Source organism: Terrapene carolina, unplaced genomic scaffold (assembly GCF_002925995.2).
Source record: "Terrapene carolina triunguis isolate 2854851 unplaced genomic scaffold, T_m_triunguis-2.0 Scaffold85, whole genome shotgun sequence".
Classification (NCBI taxonomy): Eukaryota; Metazoa; Chordata; order Testudines; family Emydidae; genus Terrapene; species Terrapene triunguis.
Window position 1 is genome coordinate 53,394,161 of NW_020664436.1, and position 16,827 is coordinate 53,410,987.

Sequence of the window (16,827 nt, forward strand, 5' to 3'; positions counted from 1 at the left end):
CCTTTGTTAACAAATTCAAGCCCTCTGTTCCACAAGCCTTCCACACAGGAACTCCCAGTGAAGTCAACTGGAGGGCTGCCCATCGACAGCATGCATAATCAAGGTTTAAATTAAGAAAATAAAGTCTTCAATTTTATATACAACTATCCTCCACAGGAGGAAGATTCCCATATGATAAAGTCAAGAAGGAAAGAGTTCAGTGCTTTTCTGTCAAACCTTGCCTTCCAATGGCAGCATTTGGTCCTACGTGAAAAGGTAGATCAGGCCCTCTATACCTATTGCTCATTAAAATCAATAGAAATATTTCCATTGATGTCAATGGGCACTCTATCAGGCCTACAGATGGCAAAATTATGAATGTAGTGATCACAGTCAGGAGTATACAGTTTCAGACATAATTACAAACAAATTATTTTGGCTCAGCAGTTTTATCCATCTGAATTACTTACTGCCAAATCACATGAGCAACCAATGTCCAATGAAGAGGTGGCTTTCATGAGAGGATATACAGATGGATGACTTCCTTCCTCTGGATGTCTTGGAATGTAAACAGGATTCTTTAAAAGGTGGTTTAGGCTTCCATGAGTTCCGTTGTTGTAGGCTGGTGTTATACCAAGCAAATCTACAAACAATTCAAACTGAACATTAAGGGGGAACCAAAAAAATATATAATAAGAACAGGAGTACTTGTGGCACCTTAGAGACTAACAAAGTTATTTGACTAAAAAATACATGGCAGTATTAGAGTTTGGCTGTGACTATACTCATGTGGGTGCCATGATTGCAGCATTGCCTGTTTCTGTCTTAGTACTCCATGCAGTCAAACTAAGTCAGGTGGCAGATTTATGTAGCTGCTTTCACAGCCAGCTACCACTTGTGATGGTCACTTGTAGTGAAGGAGGGAGACACCATTTCTCATCCACCTGCCTCCTGATAGTGGAGAGGGAAGGGACAATGCTCCCCTATGTAAAAAAACAAACACACACAACACTTGCACCTTGTGGGAGTTGAACTTGTAGCCTCCAAATCTGAAATAGTGGCTAATAATTGGTGCACAAAGTTGGTGGCTATTGAGCACCCAGGTTTTGGGGGAACTCCTGATCAATTATCTTCTGAAAGTTGAGATGCTGGCATGGGTACCTGTTGAAGGCACTAGGGCCTACAGCTGAACTGGCTCCTCTGAGTTGCCAATACAGACTTCCACTCTTGCCTCTCCCCATAAGAGGTGATAGCTCAAGGGAGAAGCTTGCATAGCTGTAGTGGAGTTTAACTAGTGACTGGTCTACTATATTCTTCATCAATGATAGTAGCAACAGTCCCAAAAGGAAGCAACAACGTATGTGCAAGTAAGAGAAAAAGGGACACGGCTTCCTGCCAATGGCCCTGATCCACTAAAACATTTAGGCACCAGAGCTTTCCCACTGACTTCAGTGGGACTATTCACAGGCTTAAGTGTTTTTCTGGATCAAGGCCTTTGGTAATAGAATTCCAGAGAAAAAAAAGGGAAGAAGGAGTTTTCAGGGGAGGCTTTAGAGCAGACATGCCAAACCCATGAAAAAAATGCAGAAATTGGGCTTGTTTTTGGCTTAATTGGCTTGTGAGTTGCTTGTTGACTAGTTTTTGGCTTGTAGCTTGTTGCTTTTTTTTTTTTGATCGGCTGCTGGCAAACAGTGGCATGGGGGGGGGGATGGCAAGCAGGGGCAAGGGGAGGAAAGAGTCGAGGTGCACAGCAGGCCCACCACAGTCCAAGACTGCATGCCAGGAGGATCTAGTCGCAGAGTCTTGGGGTTCTTAGGGATTGGCTTGGTTTGGCCTTGTTTTGAAATAGGATTAGCTTGATTTTTGGCTTATTGTGAAAGTTGGGTGCTTATTTACTGCGTGAAAGTTGGCAACTGTGCTTCAGAGGGTGGAAAGACAGGTGGAGACCCCCGGGGACATAGAGGGAACTAGCAGGTGGAGAGAGAGATGTGGAGGATTATAGACAGACAATGGAAGACAGTGGTGAGCTAAGGAAACCAAGAACAGAGAAAAGTAAAAGGGAAGAAGAGATACCATAATATGAGGGGAGAGCAAAGGAGCCAACGAGGCATCCAGTTTACAGAAAGAGATCTTAGGTTGATGTTGCGGGTGCAATAAATAGTAATGTTACAGGAAATAAAGAGACAAGTGTCCTGAATAAATTACATGATGATGTGCAGTAGGTGAGCACACAGGCATGCAAGGAAAGCAGGAAACACATCAATCAAGTAATCTAGAAAGGCTACTTTTTGGCAGGGGCAGGACAGATTGTTTTAATTCTTTTATGTCAAAAGTTAAATTGTTCCAATCAGAAAGAGAGTTCATATTAATCTGCTTTTTTACTCTAGGGGTCTGATCTTTCTGAGGAATACACATGACTTCAAATTTATGAAACACATTAGGCTCTAAGGGAGAAGCTTCATCAGAGATTTAAACACGTGTTTATTAAGATTTTTATTTTTATGCCCAAGAGGTTTTCACAGGCTCATGAGGGAAAAAAAGATTGCTTATTCTTACCACATATTAAATTATAGATTTCAATATTTTCAAATGGGTCAACTTGAGTCTTGAACTTGAATCCAGGTCCAAAGCCAATAAAGAGAGCCTACAGTTTAAACAAAACTCCAATTTACTTTTGTCTTTAAGGAATATTACAGTAAAAAAAGTGTACATATTATTACATAAACTGAAATCACTTTTATCCATTTACATTTTAATCACCGCATCTTTGATGATAAACATATACAGTGTGCCATGGACTGAACTAGGTGCAGATTTCTTTTTTAAAGATATATGTTTCACATGACAACAAAGGGCTAATCATGGAAGAAATTTTAAGAGGTAGAAGAAGCATTTGCAGAAGATGTAGGAGGTGGACAAGTCTGAGCAAATCTGAGTTTGATTCACAGCTGGCTTTAAAAGTTATCTTCAGCAAATGTAAACCTTGTGATGTATGAAAGTTCCCTCCTTTTGAGCAAATTAATTCCGCTTCCATATGTTTACTTAAATAAAATCACTTAAAAGGAACATAGTGTAACAGTTGGCCCAACATGACTGGCATACGTCACCTGAACAGCTTATTTGCAAGCCGTTAGTCTGAGGCACTCATTGTTTTCTCTTTCTGCATGAAAACTGCACACCCAATAGATCACACCCATCTTCGCAGAAGCAATATAATACTGTTTCCCTTCTATATCACCTTCCTCGGCAAGATCTAAAAGCTCTTTGCAAACAATGATCACAATCTCAGATTCAGTCACTTTCTCAAGGTCACACAAGCTCTGTGGCAGAGCTGATAAAAGAACCCATGTGTAGCTTTCAGTCCCTTTGAATTAACCATAAAACAATCCTTCCTCTTGTGAGGGGGGGGATTGGGAAGGCTAGTTGGCCAGGTTAGGTGAATAATACAAATATGGGGTAAAGTCAATTACATATGTTTAACTATGACTTTTAAGACAGTTTGATCTCAACAATACATAATTGTTGAAGGCATGTACAGGTTTCTGAAGTAAGAGTCAAATTTCCATTGTATTTACTAACTCCAGCTCTATAGAAGGAGCACAGAAATGAACAGAAACATTCATACATTCCAAGGCAGAAGGGACAATTGTGATCATCTAGTCTGACCTCCTGTATAACACTGGCCATAGAACTTCCTCAAGTAATTCCTAGAGCATAGCTTTTAAAAAAATAGCCAATCTTGATTTAAAAATTGTCTGTGACGGAGAATTCACCACAAACCCTGGCACAATATTCCAGTGCTTAATTACTTTCACCATTAAATATTTACACCTTGTTTTCCATCTGAATTTGTCTAGCTTCAAGTTACAAATAAATATTTCAGTGATTAAATATTTCTTTCCCATACTTATAAACTAATGAAGTCACCCATTAACCTTCTCTTCTCTTCACTATAGGACACGTTTTCTAATCCTCTAATAGTTCTCTGAACCCTCTCCCATTTATCATTAACATCCTTCTTGAACTGTAGGCACCAGAACGGGACACAGTACTCCAGCAGTGGTCGCACCAGTGTCAAATATTGATGTAAAATAACCTCTCTACTTCTATTCAAGAGTCCGTGTTTATACATTCAAGAATTGCATTAGCTCTTTTGGCCACAACATCGCATTGGGAGTTCATGTTCAACTGATGATCCTGAAATCTTTTTCAGAGTCACTGCTTCCCAGAATAGAACCCCTATCATGTGAGAATGGTCTACATTCTTTGTACCTAGCTGTATTAAAATGTATATTGTTTGCTTGTGCCAAGTTTACACCAAGTAATCCAGATTGCTCTTTATCAGTGACCTGTCCTCTTCATTATTTACCATTCCCCCAATTTTTGTGTCATCTGCAAACTTTATCCTTGATTCATTTTATTCTCAGCATCTTGATTTTGTGCTGAGTGCTCATATCTTCCGTCTTTTTACTCTCCCCTTTTCTTATAAGTTAAATGCCTTCCTGACCACTCTAGGCTGCCAGCTGACCTTGATGGTCTTCAGCAACTTGGCCCTCCAGCCAAGACACAAAGTCCAAATAATACCCCAGATGGGGTTCAAAAGAGTCCAATAACTATATAGCATATTTGCCCTTGCCAGGGTCATCAGTCCTAGCTCTGGGCCCTTTATTCGGGCTCCCAAATAAGACCTGTCCCCTTCTTGGGGTTTATAACACTTTACCTATGGCTAGTAGGGGAACTCTGGGTTCCAACCCAGGGACCCTATAAACTGCAACCACATACTGTACTATTTACTCTAATCCATAGCTGCTACTTCCACGGGCCTCTTCCTGCCAGGCCCTTTATCTCCATCCTTATCTCAGGGCCAGCATCCACAGGTTATTCTCTAGCTCCATCCCCCTTCTTCACTCCTCTCATCCCAGCCAGGAACTGACCCGCTAAGGCTCTACAGATCCTTTTATCTCAGCCTGCTGGGCTCAGTTTGGCTGTGGCTTCCAAGATGGTTGCTCCATTGAGGCCTCTCTAAGCAAGCAAGGAGAACCCATCTTTGCTTCTCTTTTTCTCCCACCTCACTGCTTCCTGGGGCAGGGTGTGGCAGAACAGCATGGCCTGCAGCAGGGGGCCACAAAGGCCTGGTACACCCCGTCACAGGGTGTGTCCTGGATTAAACAAACATATGCACGAAAATCATCCCTTGCAACCTGTGAATAAGGTGAATTAAGTTATCATAAGCGTTACCATTTTCTGAATCTTACCTGCATACTCATGAAGCGATTGTCTGAGCCATGGAATCCACCACTGCAATATTTGATTTCAGATGGTTTTCTATTTAAAAGAAGTCACAGGGTATGTAACCAATAATACTTATGTTATAAAATGCATTTATGTAAAAATATATTCAGTAGCTTTGTTTGTCTGCATATAAAAGGGGACATTAACTAAAGTGAAGTCTATACCCCAGGGGCCTACAGAGTCTGTAAGCTCTGCAGGAGTAAACCTTTAAATTTTGAAGAATAGAGGCTGTCATCTGCAGATATAATCTCTGCAAGTCATGGGTAGCGCCAGCCTCTTCCCAGTGGGTGGGTTGAGGTGGACTACACAGAAAATGAGGGGTGGCTGCACCCTCCCTTGCTAGGACGCCCCACCCCTCTCCATAGTCCTGCCCCCTGCTCCTCCTCAATTAAGTGCCAGCCCCGCCTCTTCCCCCGAGGCCATGACCCCTGGCCAGGTTGGAGGCTGGAAGCCAGAGTTAGGCAGCATGGGATGGCTGCTGCACTGGCTGGTGCCATGGTGCGGGAAGCCATGGAGCTCCCTCGTCTATTCCTGCTGCTGCTGCTCAGGACCCTGGGGCTGTGGCTGCTCCTCAGCTCCCCACCACCCTTCGACTGCTCACAGCCTATGTGGGGGGACCTGCCTCTGGGGCTGGCAGAGTCCTTGGAGAGCAGTGACTGCGGGGGGTGGTGCCTAGGAGCCCGGCTGTAGCGGGTCAGTCCAGGCCGCTGTGGGGAGCCCCAGATCCTCCACCTGTCCTGGGAAGCATTCCCTGGTGGGTGAGGACATATGCCAGGGGCTGCTCTCGGGCATCCTAGCACCCCACCCCGGATTATTTCTGCACTGCTGCTGGTGGCAGTGCTGCCTTCAGAGCTGGGTGGCCAGAAAGTGGCAACTGCTGCTGGCCAGATGCCCAGCTCTGAAGGCAGTTTTTGCCGCCAGCAGCAACAGAGAAGTAGGTGTCCAGGGTAAGTGTTATACGCATGCTTAACTTTAAGCACATGCTTTGGGAATTAAGCAGGTATTTAAGTGCTTTCCAGAAATGGGGTCTTAATTGACAAGTATCCACATCACAAAACCCACCAACACCTTAGGAATATTTAGCAAGGAGAAATTTATATAGACTAAGGTGATCCCACCAAATCAGGGACAAGGGCACTGTAGGAAAAAGCTTATTTTGTGCTACACCTGTTCTGTGGCTAAACAGAGACCTCAGTCTCCAATGGCTGTCAATCTAGAACCATTCATTTGTTTTAATTTTTCTCCTCCAAAGCAAAAGAACAAGTCAAGAAACTCTTTACTGTATAATCAAATACTGATGAATGGTAACTTACCGAGCGAGTTGCCACTGGGGGTCTAAGTAAAAATGTACTCGTTCAATTCGGTCGTTGTTGACGTAGTGAAAACGCTTGGGTAAGAGCTCTTTCATAAATGCTTTGAAATGCTGATCTGGGTCTATGCACTGAAATTTTTAAATTAAGATATACATTTAATAATGTGTGAAAAAACTAGTCATGACCATCATGCATAAATTCTTATGAACATCAGAAACTAAGTGCTTAGCAGTGCTTTAACGACAAAGGGTCTTGTCCAACTCCTGTTAAAGTCAATGGGAGTCTTTCCATCACACTCAAAGACCTATTGGATGGTGCATAAATATCAGTTACTTACATTTGAGAATCGGTCAATATGCATTTTAACAGTTATATTTAAGGGATGTTGTCAACTAATTTTTTTTTAATTATCTAATTTTTTGCTCCTTTTTCTGATGAGGTTCTGACCACATTGGACTTGATAACACTGGCTGGTATTAAGACCTTTATTCATTGAGGTCTCTCTTATGTAAGAGGCGTCACATGAACAGGATGTCAAAGTCTAGTGGTGTTTAATTGTCCAGTCTGAGAATGCTGCAACACTCTATTATGGAAAAATCATACACATACAAAGGTTTTAATATATTGGTCACCCATGGATATTTAATATTCTCCCCCACCAACATTCCCTTTTCCTTTATGTAATCCCCACTTCGAGTTTGCCAGCTCCTGGAATACCAGACTGAGCCACTTAGGGGGTCCTACCCTACAAACTACAATAATAATAGCTACCAGAGCCCTCTGACACCATTTCCCACCATGCTTGGAGTCAGAGATGGGGACAGAAGGGACTAGAAAATCCTGATGAGGCCAATAAGGAGGTTTCTGCATGGGGTGTTCTGGACAGTGAGTATGATGCAATGTCAGCTGAGAGAGGCGTTAAAAATAGAAAAGACTAATGAATGACACACAAAACTTAAGTCAAGTATCAGCCAAAAGTGAGTCACTGAGGTCACAATCATAGAAATGTAGAGCTGGAAGGGAACTCAAAAGGTCATCAACTTTGGCCCCCTCCACTGAGGCAGACCCAAGTAAACCTAGATCATCCCTGACAGATGTTTGTCCAACCTGTTCTTAAAAGCCTCTAGGGTTTCACAACCTCCCTTGGAAGCTTATTCCAGTCCTTAACTATCCTTATATTTACAAACTTTTTCCCAATATCTACCCAAAACCGCCTTTGCTGCAGATTAAGCCCATTACTTCTTGTCCTACCTTCAGTGGACATGGAGAACAATGGATCAGCATCCTCTTTAAAAGGGCCCTGAACATATTTGAAGACTATTACCAGGTCCCCCTTCAGTTTTCTTTTCTCAAGACTAAACATGCCCAGTTTTTTTAACCTTCCTCATAGGTCAGGTTTTCGAAACCTTTTTATCATTTTTGTTTCTGTCCTCTGGAATGTCTCCAATTTGTCCACATCTTTCCTAAAGTGTGGCACCAAGAATTAGACACAGTACTCCAGCTGAGGCCTCGCCATTGCTGAGTAGAGCAGGACCATTACCTCCCATGTCTTACATATACCATTACCATTAATACATCTCAGAATCATATTTGCCTTTTTCCTCAACTGCATTACATTGTTGACTATTATAACCGCCAAATCCTTTCCAGCAGTACTACCACCTAGCCAGTTATTCCCTATTTTGTAGTTGTGCATTTGATTTTTCCTTCTTAAGCGTAATACTTTGCACTTGTCTTTAATGAATTTAATCTTGTTGATTTCAGTTCTCTAATTTGTCAAGGTCGTTCTGAAGTCTAATCTTACCCTCCAATTTGCTTGTGACCCTTCCCAGCTTGGTGTCATCCACTAATTTTATAAGAATACTCTCCACTCCATTTTCCAAGTCATTAGTGAAAATATTGACTATTGAGTAGTACTGGACCTAGGACTGACCTCTGTGGCACCCCACTAGATATGCCCTCCCACTTTCATAGCAAACCACTGGTAACTTTTCTTTGAGTACAGTTTTTCAACCAGTTGTGCACATGCCTTATTGTAATTTAATCTAGACCACATTTCCCTAGTTTGCTTATTAGAATGTCAGGTGGGACTGTGTCAAAAGCCTTACTGAAATCAAGACACACCGTGGCTACTGTTTTCCTCATACCCACTAGACCAGTAACCCTGTTAAAGAAGGAAATTAGGTAGGTTTGGCATGATTTGTTCTTGACAAATCCTACTGGCTATTTCTTATAACTCTTATTACTGTAACCCTTGTCCACTTTTCTCCCTATTGTTTCTCTTCCTGTCATTGTGTCATATCTAGAATTGGGTAGTAACCTTTTGGGGGCAGTGACCCTCTCTTTTCATATATTATATAAGGAGCCTAGCATACTGCTGCTGTAAAAATAATAATAAATGTCAATATGAATTAAGAAGCATGAGCCAACACTAAAGACAACACTTACTGTAAGTTGTCTGGTAACACGCTGGTAATCAACTGGAAGAGTCAGATGTAAAAATTAGTCACCTAAAGTTTAAAAAAAAAAAAAAGATGCAAAATAAAAGGCTTCCAAATATGGAATACTGATTCAATACCACATAATGCAGTCATCTAGGTTAAAAATCATTTCTAAATGTAAGCAACTTATTTTTCCTGTTTGAAAACCAAGCAACCAATAGTAAAAACAAAATCAGTAAGAAAATCTTCAAGCTATACTTTTTAACTAGCTTTCTTTTTAGGGGAGGTTTCCTTCACATTCTCTTCTCTCCAATCACTTTGGTTATTTACTTGTAATGTTCAGATATTTATCGTTTAAATGGTGTTGACAGAAAAGGATGTTGCCAACTAGAATTTGACATTCCAGAATTTATTGCAATGTGCACATAAGAAGCAGTAACTGTTGTGCTAGTCTAATAGCTTGGAGTTTTCTTGACATAACTTAGCTTTGGTAAAGTGTTTATAAACATGTTTTTAATAAACTTCCAAGGAAAAATCCCACCAAAAGAAAAAAAAATGAATTTAATCCAGCAACCTTCCTTGGAAAAGGATAGGGTCCAGACTAGGAAAGATTCATAGAGTTTAAGGCCAGAAGGGACCATTAAGTCATCTAGTTTGACCTCCTGTATATCACAGGCCATTACATTTCTCCTAGTTACCCCTGTATTGAATCCAATAACTTGTGTTTGGCTAAACCATATAGAGATTAAGGGCCCCAGCTACACATGTAAGTGAACTAGGTCTTTAAATGCCTTTAAGAGCAGAAGATTTATGCTTCTAGGTCATAACAGTTTCCCCAACCCTTATGGTTCAATTTCTCCGTAAGCTTGTACTGAATCTGAGGAATATCAGTATATTCTATACAAATTAATCCTCACTTAATTTTAAAAAGTTTAGAAATAGATAATCAAGTAACACAAATTAGTTTAGCAACTACATACAAGAGAAATACTCATCTGGAACATTTTGGGGTCTTAAGCGAGCTGCAGGGCCAGGAATTATTGTGATATCTTGAACATTCTCCATGTATGTGTTCAGATATGCTGTTTTACTACAGCTAGCTGTTTCCATGCCTGCAAAAGGGAAAAGTGTTATTTTTAAAAGAGGTAGGTACAAATCTGCAATACTGATAACAGAACATGTAGCTGTTTTGTACAAAGAGAAAATGTGGCTTTCCTGATCACCAAGCACAAGACATCTGGACAGCTGAAAGGAAATGTGAACTCATAGGTACATAAATATCTACCCTTTCAGCAGCCCAGTAACATTCCCTCATGACAGTTTTCACAAGAAAACTGCAATAGATTTTCCCTACTGAAGGAGAAAAATAAAGGATACTGTGGGGGTTGGACCAGCAGAATGGATAACTTTTCAGTTCTGGGCTGTAGTCAGAAATCTAAGTTTTATACACATAGCCCTACAGTAAAAGACAGGTCAGAGGCAACTAGTGGAAATAATAGGCCATGGCTGTGGCTTTCGGCTTCATTTGTGCAGTGTGTATACGCACACCACAGTGACTACTTAAGAAGAACAAAAACAGGATGTTTTAGGAATATAACTAGTTTTTATTAATTATAATGGACTCTATTGCTTTGAAATCACTTAAGCTGGAATGGGGAAAGAGAGAGTTGGGTGCAGCATCTGAAAAGAAAGTGAATTATTTCATTCCCCCCACCAACTCCACAAATTAACAATAAAAGGCCTGATTCTCAGGTACAATGAGGACCCTTTACACTGCTCTGGCCCTGTAAAATGTAATTTACATTAAGGCCCACTTACACCACCAGAGAGCTATAAAGGGGCTGGGGCGTAAATAAGAATCAGGTCCAGAATATTCTTCTGTACAAAAGCTGACATCGGACTTTAAGCATGTCTACTATGAAAACAAAATGCCACCACCTGCTTCAATGTGTGAGAGAACTTGATGAAGCCACTGGTGAAAATGGACAGTCCCAGCAGTGAGAGAGGGAAACACTTGCTGAGGGACACCAAAAGTAACTTCGTCTGACATTAGTCTCTTGCAGCCATTGGCCAGCTGGGAGGGTAGAGGTGCTGATTGGCCAGCATTCCCCAGCTCGCAGGATTTAACCTGGCGTGGGGACCGTGTGGAGCCTCTTTTGGCTCCATTCCATCAGCCCCAGCCTACTCTCCTTAAACTAGGAATGGGAACCAAGCCTTACAGAGTCTGTGGGTCCAACTGATTGACCATTTAGGGGTCAGGAAGGAATCTTTTCTCCCATGGGCCAGTTGGCAAAGGGCCAGGGAGTTTTTCAATTTCCTAGAGGCACCTTCAAACCACAGTGGGTTAGGCAGGAATGTGATTAATATATAACGGATGTACTTGGGTTGAGTTGTTAATTCATCACAGTTTGTGGCAGGTTTCCAGTGCAGTTAAGAGGATAAAATGAATGGTTCCCAGAGGTAAAAAAAATGGCATTTTGGTGATGGGCCTTGGGCTCATGGGATCGAGTGAGACCTTGTGGCCTTTGTGGGCCAAGGTCAGACTTAGTGGCCTTCACGCCTGAGGTCCGCACCCTTCTGCATCCTCTGTCCCTCTTGCAGCAAGGATGGTGCTAGGACGGAGTCCTGGGGGGTAGGCTGAGGAGAACCTACCCCGAGTTAAGGGTTATATTGATAATAAGCCCTGTAACCCCCACACTAGAATCAATTAAATATCTGGTATAGAAGAGTGTGGGTGATGGGCAGGTAGTGCCCCTTCCCTGTGCTAAAGGTGAATAAAAGTTGCAGCCTGCCACTTAATTCCATGCATGTGTCTGTCCTCATTTTGCCACTGTGTACACATCAATTTACCATGATCAGATAGAAGAATAATGTTTAGGCATTTGTGCAAATTCATTTGTTTGAGACCATCCATCAGCATCCCAACTATGTTGTCCACTCTCTGTAGTGCAAGAATGACCTGCAGAATAGAAATGTGGTGATGTAAAATAGATTTTAAGCATTTAGAAATGAATTAATATATCTGTATTTGGTGAATGTAAAATGTAAGACACAGTATGGCCCATATACAAATAAAAGACTTCTTGCTGCAAACTCTATTCACATAAGTATTCGCATAGGTTTCAGTTGAACTATACATGGGAATAAGGATTTCATGGTCAGACCCAAGATTTCACTTCAGGTTAAGCATGAGCTATTTGTTTAAAATGAGAATTTCTTATAAAAAGATAGTCCAATCAGTTTCGTCTTCAAATAAATTATATACTTCTGTCATTTGGATCATTTTAACTGGGAACATAGGGATGGACTAGTGACTTGGAGTCTTAATCATTGGTTGAAAATTTAATTTTAAACCAAAAGAAATGCCATCCTATAGCTCAATTCTTCAACCTTTTTCATGTTTAGTACTTCGTGACAGTGGACTCTGTGGGACTACTTGCAAGAATAATTTAGATGCATAAGTAATCAATACGAGCAATTAATATTTATAATCAGCTAGTTACATTATTTGATGGGACTACTTGCATAAGTAATTCTACTCAGTGTGAGTAAGGGTTGCAGAATCATGCTCTTACAGAGCTACTCAGATGTCCTTACAGTGCTTTTTATTCTTCAAAGTGTTTTTGACATATGTAATCTATGTTGTTTTATTTACTAACCAAAGATAAGGATAACTGAGTTTTATATTACCTAAGAAGCGGGGGAGAGGAGAGGGGAGACAGAGACACCACTGTCGAGCTCTCGTTGGCAGTTAATCAACTAAAGAACTACATTGATCTTTCAGTATTATCAGAGAAACAGTGTTCAGTGAAAGCCCCCCACAAGAGAAATTGAAAGCCTCTTGCTGTTAATAGCTCCAGTAAAATCTGGAAAAGTCAGTTATAGATGCCAAAACTTTTCCTGAGTTCAAGATAGTACCATTCTCTAATGTTCCCAAATCACTGAATAGTTTTTTCCCCCTTCAACCTCTTCTTGTTTTTGTAAGTGCATTTACTGAAGGATGTAATATTGACCCATCCCAGAAAATGAAGGCTTCTCTTATTTGCTGAATGGGTACAGCACAGACAGTGGTAATATCTGCTTCCCCTATGCCAGTGGTTCTTAATCAGGGGTCCAGGGCCCCCTGCGAGCCATGAGCATGTTTCGGGGGGTCCGCCAAACAGGGCCAGCATTAGACTCACTGGGGCCCAGGGGAGAAAGTCGAAGCCCCACTGCATGGAGCTGAAGCCCGGGGCCCTGAGCTCTGCCATCCAGGGCGGAAGCAAAAGGCTGAGCAATGTAGCTTTGTGGTAGACCCTGTGGCATGGGGCCACGGGCAACTGCCCTGCTTGGTACCCCCTAGTGTCGGCCCTGGCTTTTATATGCAGAAAAACAGTTGTTGTGGCACAGGTGGAGCTATGGAGTTTTTATAGCATGTTGGGGGCGGGGCCTCAGAAAGAAAAAGGTCGAGAACCTCTGCCCTATGCCAAAATGGCCAAAGTCTGACATGGAGGGAGATATCATTCATATCCACCTAACTGTAGTCTGAGACAGCCAGCAACCATGCCAGTTACAACGTGAATAGCCATCCACAGAAGTGGACTAAGATTAGAGCTGGTTTAAATGTTTCATTCAGCCCACCTCCCCCATCCACTTTTTTTTACAAAATGAGAAGTGTTTGTTTTTTTCCCCTAAACTGATAATGTTCATGAAAAACTTTTTTTTTTTTCCTTTCCAAAAATTTCTAGTATTTTTTGTCAAAAGGGAGAACTAGCATATGATGAGTGGGGAAAGGGGAGAGGGAGACAAAAGATACACCATTTACAACCTCCTCCGCATTTGCAATTTTAAATTATAAATAAAAGATAGTACCTAATTTGTTAGCATTGAAAACAGCACATTTATTAAATGCCCTTTTACTATGTATGTTAGGTCATGTTCACCCTCCCACAAAGTCCTTGTTCTAGTAAATACACTGCAGATGAGTGCTCCAGTTTATGGGTGTTAATTTAACATGCTATACAAAGCCTCATCACTAACTCAATACAGAGCTTTAAAACAAAACAAAACAAAACCGCCTACTTACTCCACTGCTGACTGGTCCAAAACGATGGCCGGAGGTATCTGGTTCTTCTAAATACAGAGTGTAAAAGTGTGGTCTATATCAAACAGCACCAAAAATGTAATATTTTACATACACATTGAAAAATAGTCCAGAAAAAATTATAATTCAACAATGGATATTAAATAATAGAAACAACTGTGCATTATTTAGTGAGGAAACATTTTAAAAGAAGGGAAAGAAATAGACAATTTGCTTAGAAACAGGCTTGAAACAACTAATTTGTTGATTGTAAATGATCTGGGAAAAGGTGGTAAAATTTGCAAACAATACAAAATTACTCAAGATAGTTACATCCAAAGCAGACTGCGGAGAGTTACAAAGGGATCTCATAAAACTGGGTGACTGGGCAGCAAAATGGAAGATGAAATTCAATGTTGATAAATGCAAAGTAATGCACATGGGAGAACATAATCCCAACTATCCACACAAAAATGATGGGATCTAAATTAGCTGTTACCACACAAGAAAGAGATCTTGCAGTCATCATAGACAGATCTCTAAAAACATCCGCAATGTGCAATGGCAGTCCAAAAAGTTAACAGAATGTTAGGAACCATTAGGCAAGTGATAAATAATAAGACAGAAAATATCACAATGCCACTACATAAATTCATGGTACGCCCACACCTTGAATTCTTTGTGCAGTTCTGGTCACCCACTTTCAAAAAGGATATATTAGAAATGGAAAAAGTACGAAGAAGGGCAACAAAAATGACTAGGGGTATGGATCAGCTTCCATATGAGGAGAGATTAAAAAGACTGGGACTTTTCAGCTTGGAAAAGAGATGACTAAGGGGGGATATGACAGAGGTCTATAAAATTATGACTGGTGTGGAGAAAGTGAATAAGGAAGTGTTATTTACCCTGTCATATAACACAGTGAAATTAATAAGCAGCAGGTTTAAAGAAACAAAAAGGAACTATTTCTTCACACAATGCACAGTCAACCTATGGAAATCATTGCCGGGGATGTTGCGAAGACAAAAAGTATAATTGGGTTCAAAAAAGAATTAGATAATTAGAATTAGATAGGTCCATCAATGGCTATTAGCCAAGATAGTCAGGGATGCAATCCCATAAACCTTGGATTGCCAGATTCTGGGACTGGTCGACAGGGGATGGATCACTTGATAATTGCCCTGTTCTGTTCATCCCCTCAGAAGCATCTGGCATTGCTACTGTCAGAAGACAGGATACAGGGATAGATGGACCATTGGTCTGACCCAGTATGGCCATTCTTATGTTTTTATGAAGTTATTGAAATAATGCACACAAGGTATTATATTAAATATAAACAACATTTACATTGCATTGTATTTGTTAATTATTATTTCATTATTCTAACACTGTAAACACGAGCTTTACATTTGAAATTTAATACCTACCTTTCATCTTTAGGTAACTGCAGCCAATGAAGAATAGCTATCACCCTTTCTTCAAATGGGATTGAACTGTATCAGAACAATACAATAGCAACTGTATTTCAAAGAACTGAAAATTATGTTCACGTGAATTAAGAAACCTGTCTTCATTTCAACAAACATAATTGAAATCACTTGGCAACATTAAAGTTGGATATCCTTTAAATATATCTAGATTAATTATTTGGAGTACTACAGTGATGGCAAATTTTACCAATACAAGGCTAAGGGCCTGATCTAAAGCCCATTGAAGTCAACAGGAGTCTCTAACTTCCATGAGTTTGGATAAGGGCCTAAATCTTGCCTGCCTTCCTCATACAAGCAATCCTACTGATTTCACCAGGCATGATCACATAAGAGGAGAAGGATTTGTCCCATATACTGTATTTTTAAAACCATCCTGGTGTTTATAATGTGAGCCCAGATGCCAAGTTTATAATGACCATACATAGGTAAAATCTGGAATCAAAACTCTGAAGTAGACTGACAATCATAGATTAGTATACACCCACTGAAAACAGCCTATATGTTACTCAGGGCAGGTCTACACTACCCGCCTGAATCGGCGGGTAGAAATCGATCTCTCGGGGATCGAATTATCGCGTCTCGTCGGGACGCGACAATCAATCCCCGAATCGACGCTTCTACTCCACCAGCGGAGATAGGAGTAAGCGCCGTCGATGGGGGAGCCGCGGAGGTCAATTTGCCGCCGTCCTCACAGTGGGGTAAGTCGGCTCCGATACATCGAATTCAGCTACGCTATTCGCGTAGCTGAATTTGCGTATCTTAAATCAACCTCCCGCCCCCTGTAGTGAGGACGTAGCCTGAGGCAGCACCACTTGTTGCTGATGACAGTTGTAGCTTGAATGACACAATGCAATTCCAAGTGATCCTGTTCAACTAGCTGGAGAAACATGTAGAATGTCCCACAAGCAACCAACAGTAAGAATCTACGTGACAAGAAAAATAGGACCTGAGAAGAAGAAGATTGAGGACCTCAGGGAAGATTTTGATATTATTAATGATGATTCTCAAATGCACATAAAAAATTTTCCACTGCAGAGAAATGTTTATTCATAGGTATGATTAACAGTTGACCATAAAGGCTACTCCCTTACTGTGAAATACCTTGAAAACTTGCAATAAGGTTAATTTGACAGTGAAATGTTTTCCATAACTATCTCATTACATAGTTTTTCAAGTACATAGACAATATCATGTAAAGATTTTTCCACTTCATGTAAGGGAAGAGCTCAGATTGAGTGATCAATGTTAGA

The 16,827-nt window shown here is 40.9% G+C and overlaps 1 protein-coding gene across 1 annotated transcript in view; it reads right to left on the reverse strand.

The window, feature by feature from the left end:
* ENPP1 (ectonucleotide pyrophosphatase/phosphodiesterase 1) overlaps positions 1–16,827 on the reverse strand; it is a 72,941-nt gene that overhangs the window by 8,802 nt on the left and 47,312 nt on the right. Inside the window, exons 10-18 of the mRNA XM_026649808.2 lie at positions 15,515–15,580; positions 14,091–14,163; positions 11,876–11,984; positions 10,006–10,137; positions 9,033–9,064; positions 6,585–6,712; positions 5,235–5,304; positions 2,536–2,623; positions 450–622 (exon numbers count right to left, since the gene is read on the reverse strand). Coding sequence (XP_026505593.1) covers positions 450–622; positions 2,536–2,623; positions 5,235–5,304; positions 6,585–6,712; positions 9,033–9,064; positions 10,006–10,137; positions 11,876–11,984; positions 14,091–14,163; positions 15,515–15,580 — 871 coding nt within the window. The remainder of the gene's footprint in view (positions 1–449; positions 623–2,535; positions 2,624–5,234; positions 5,305–6,584; positions 6,713–9,032; positions 9,065–10,005; positions 10,138–11,875; positions 11,985–14,090; positions 14,164–15,514; positions 15,581–16,827) is intronic.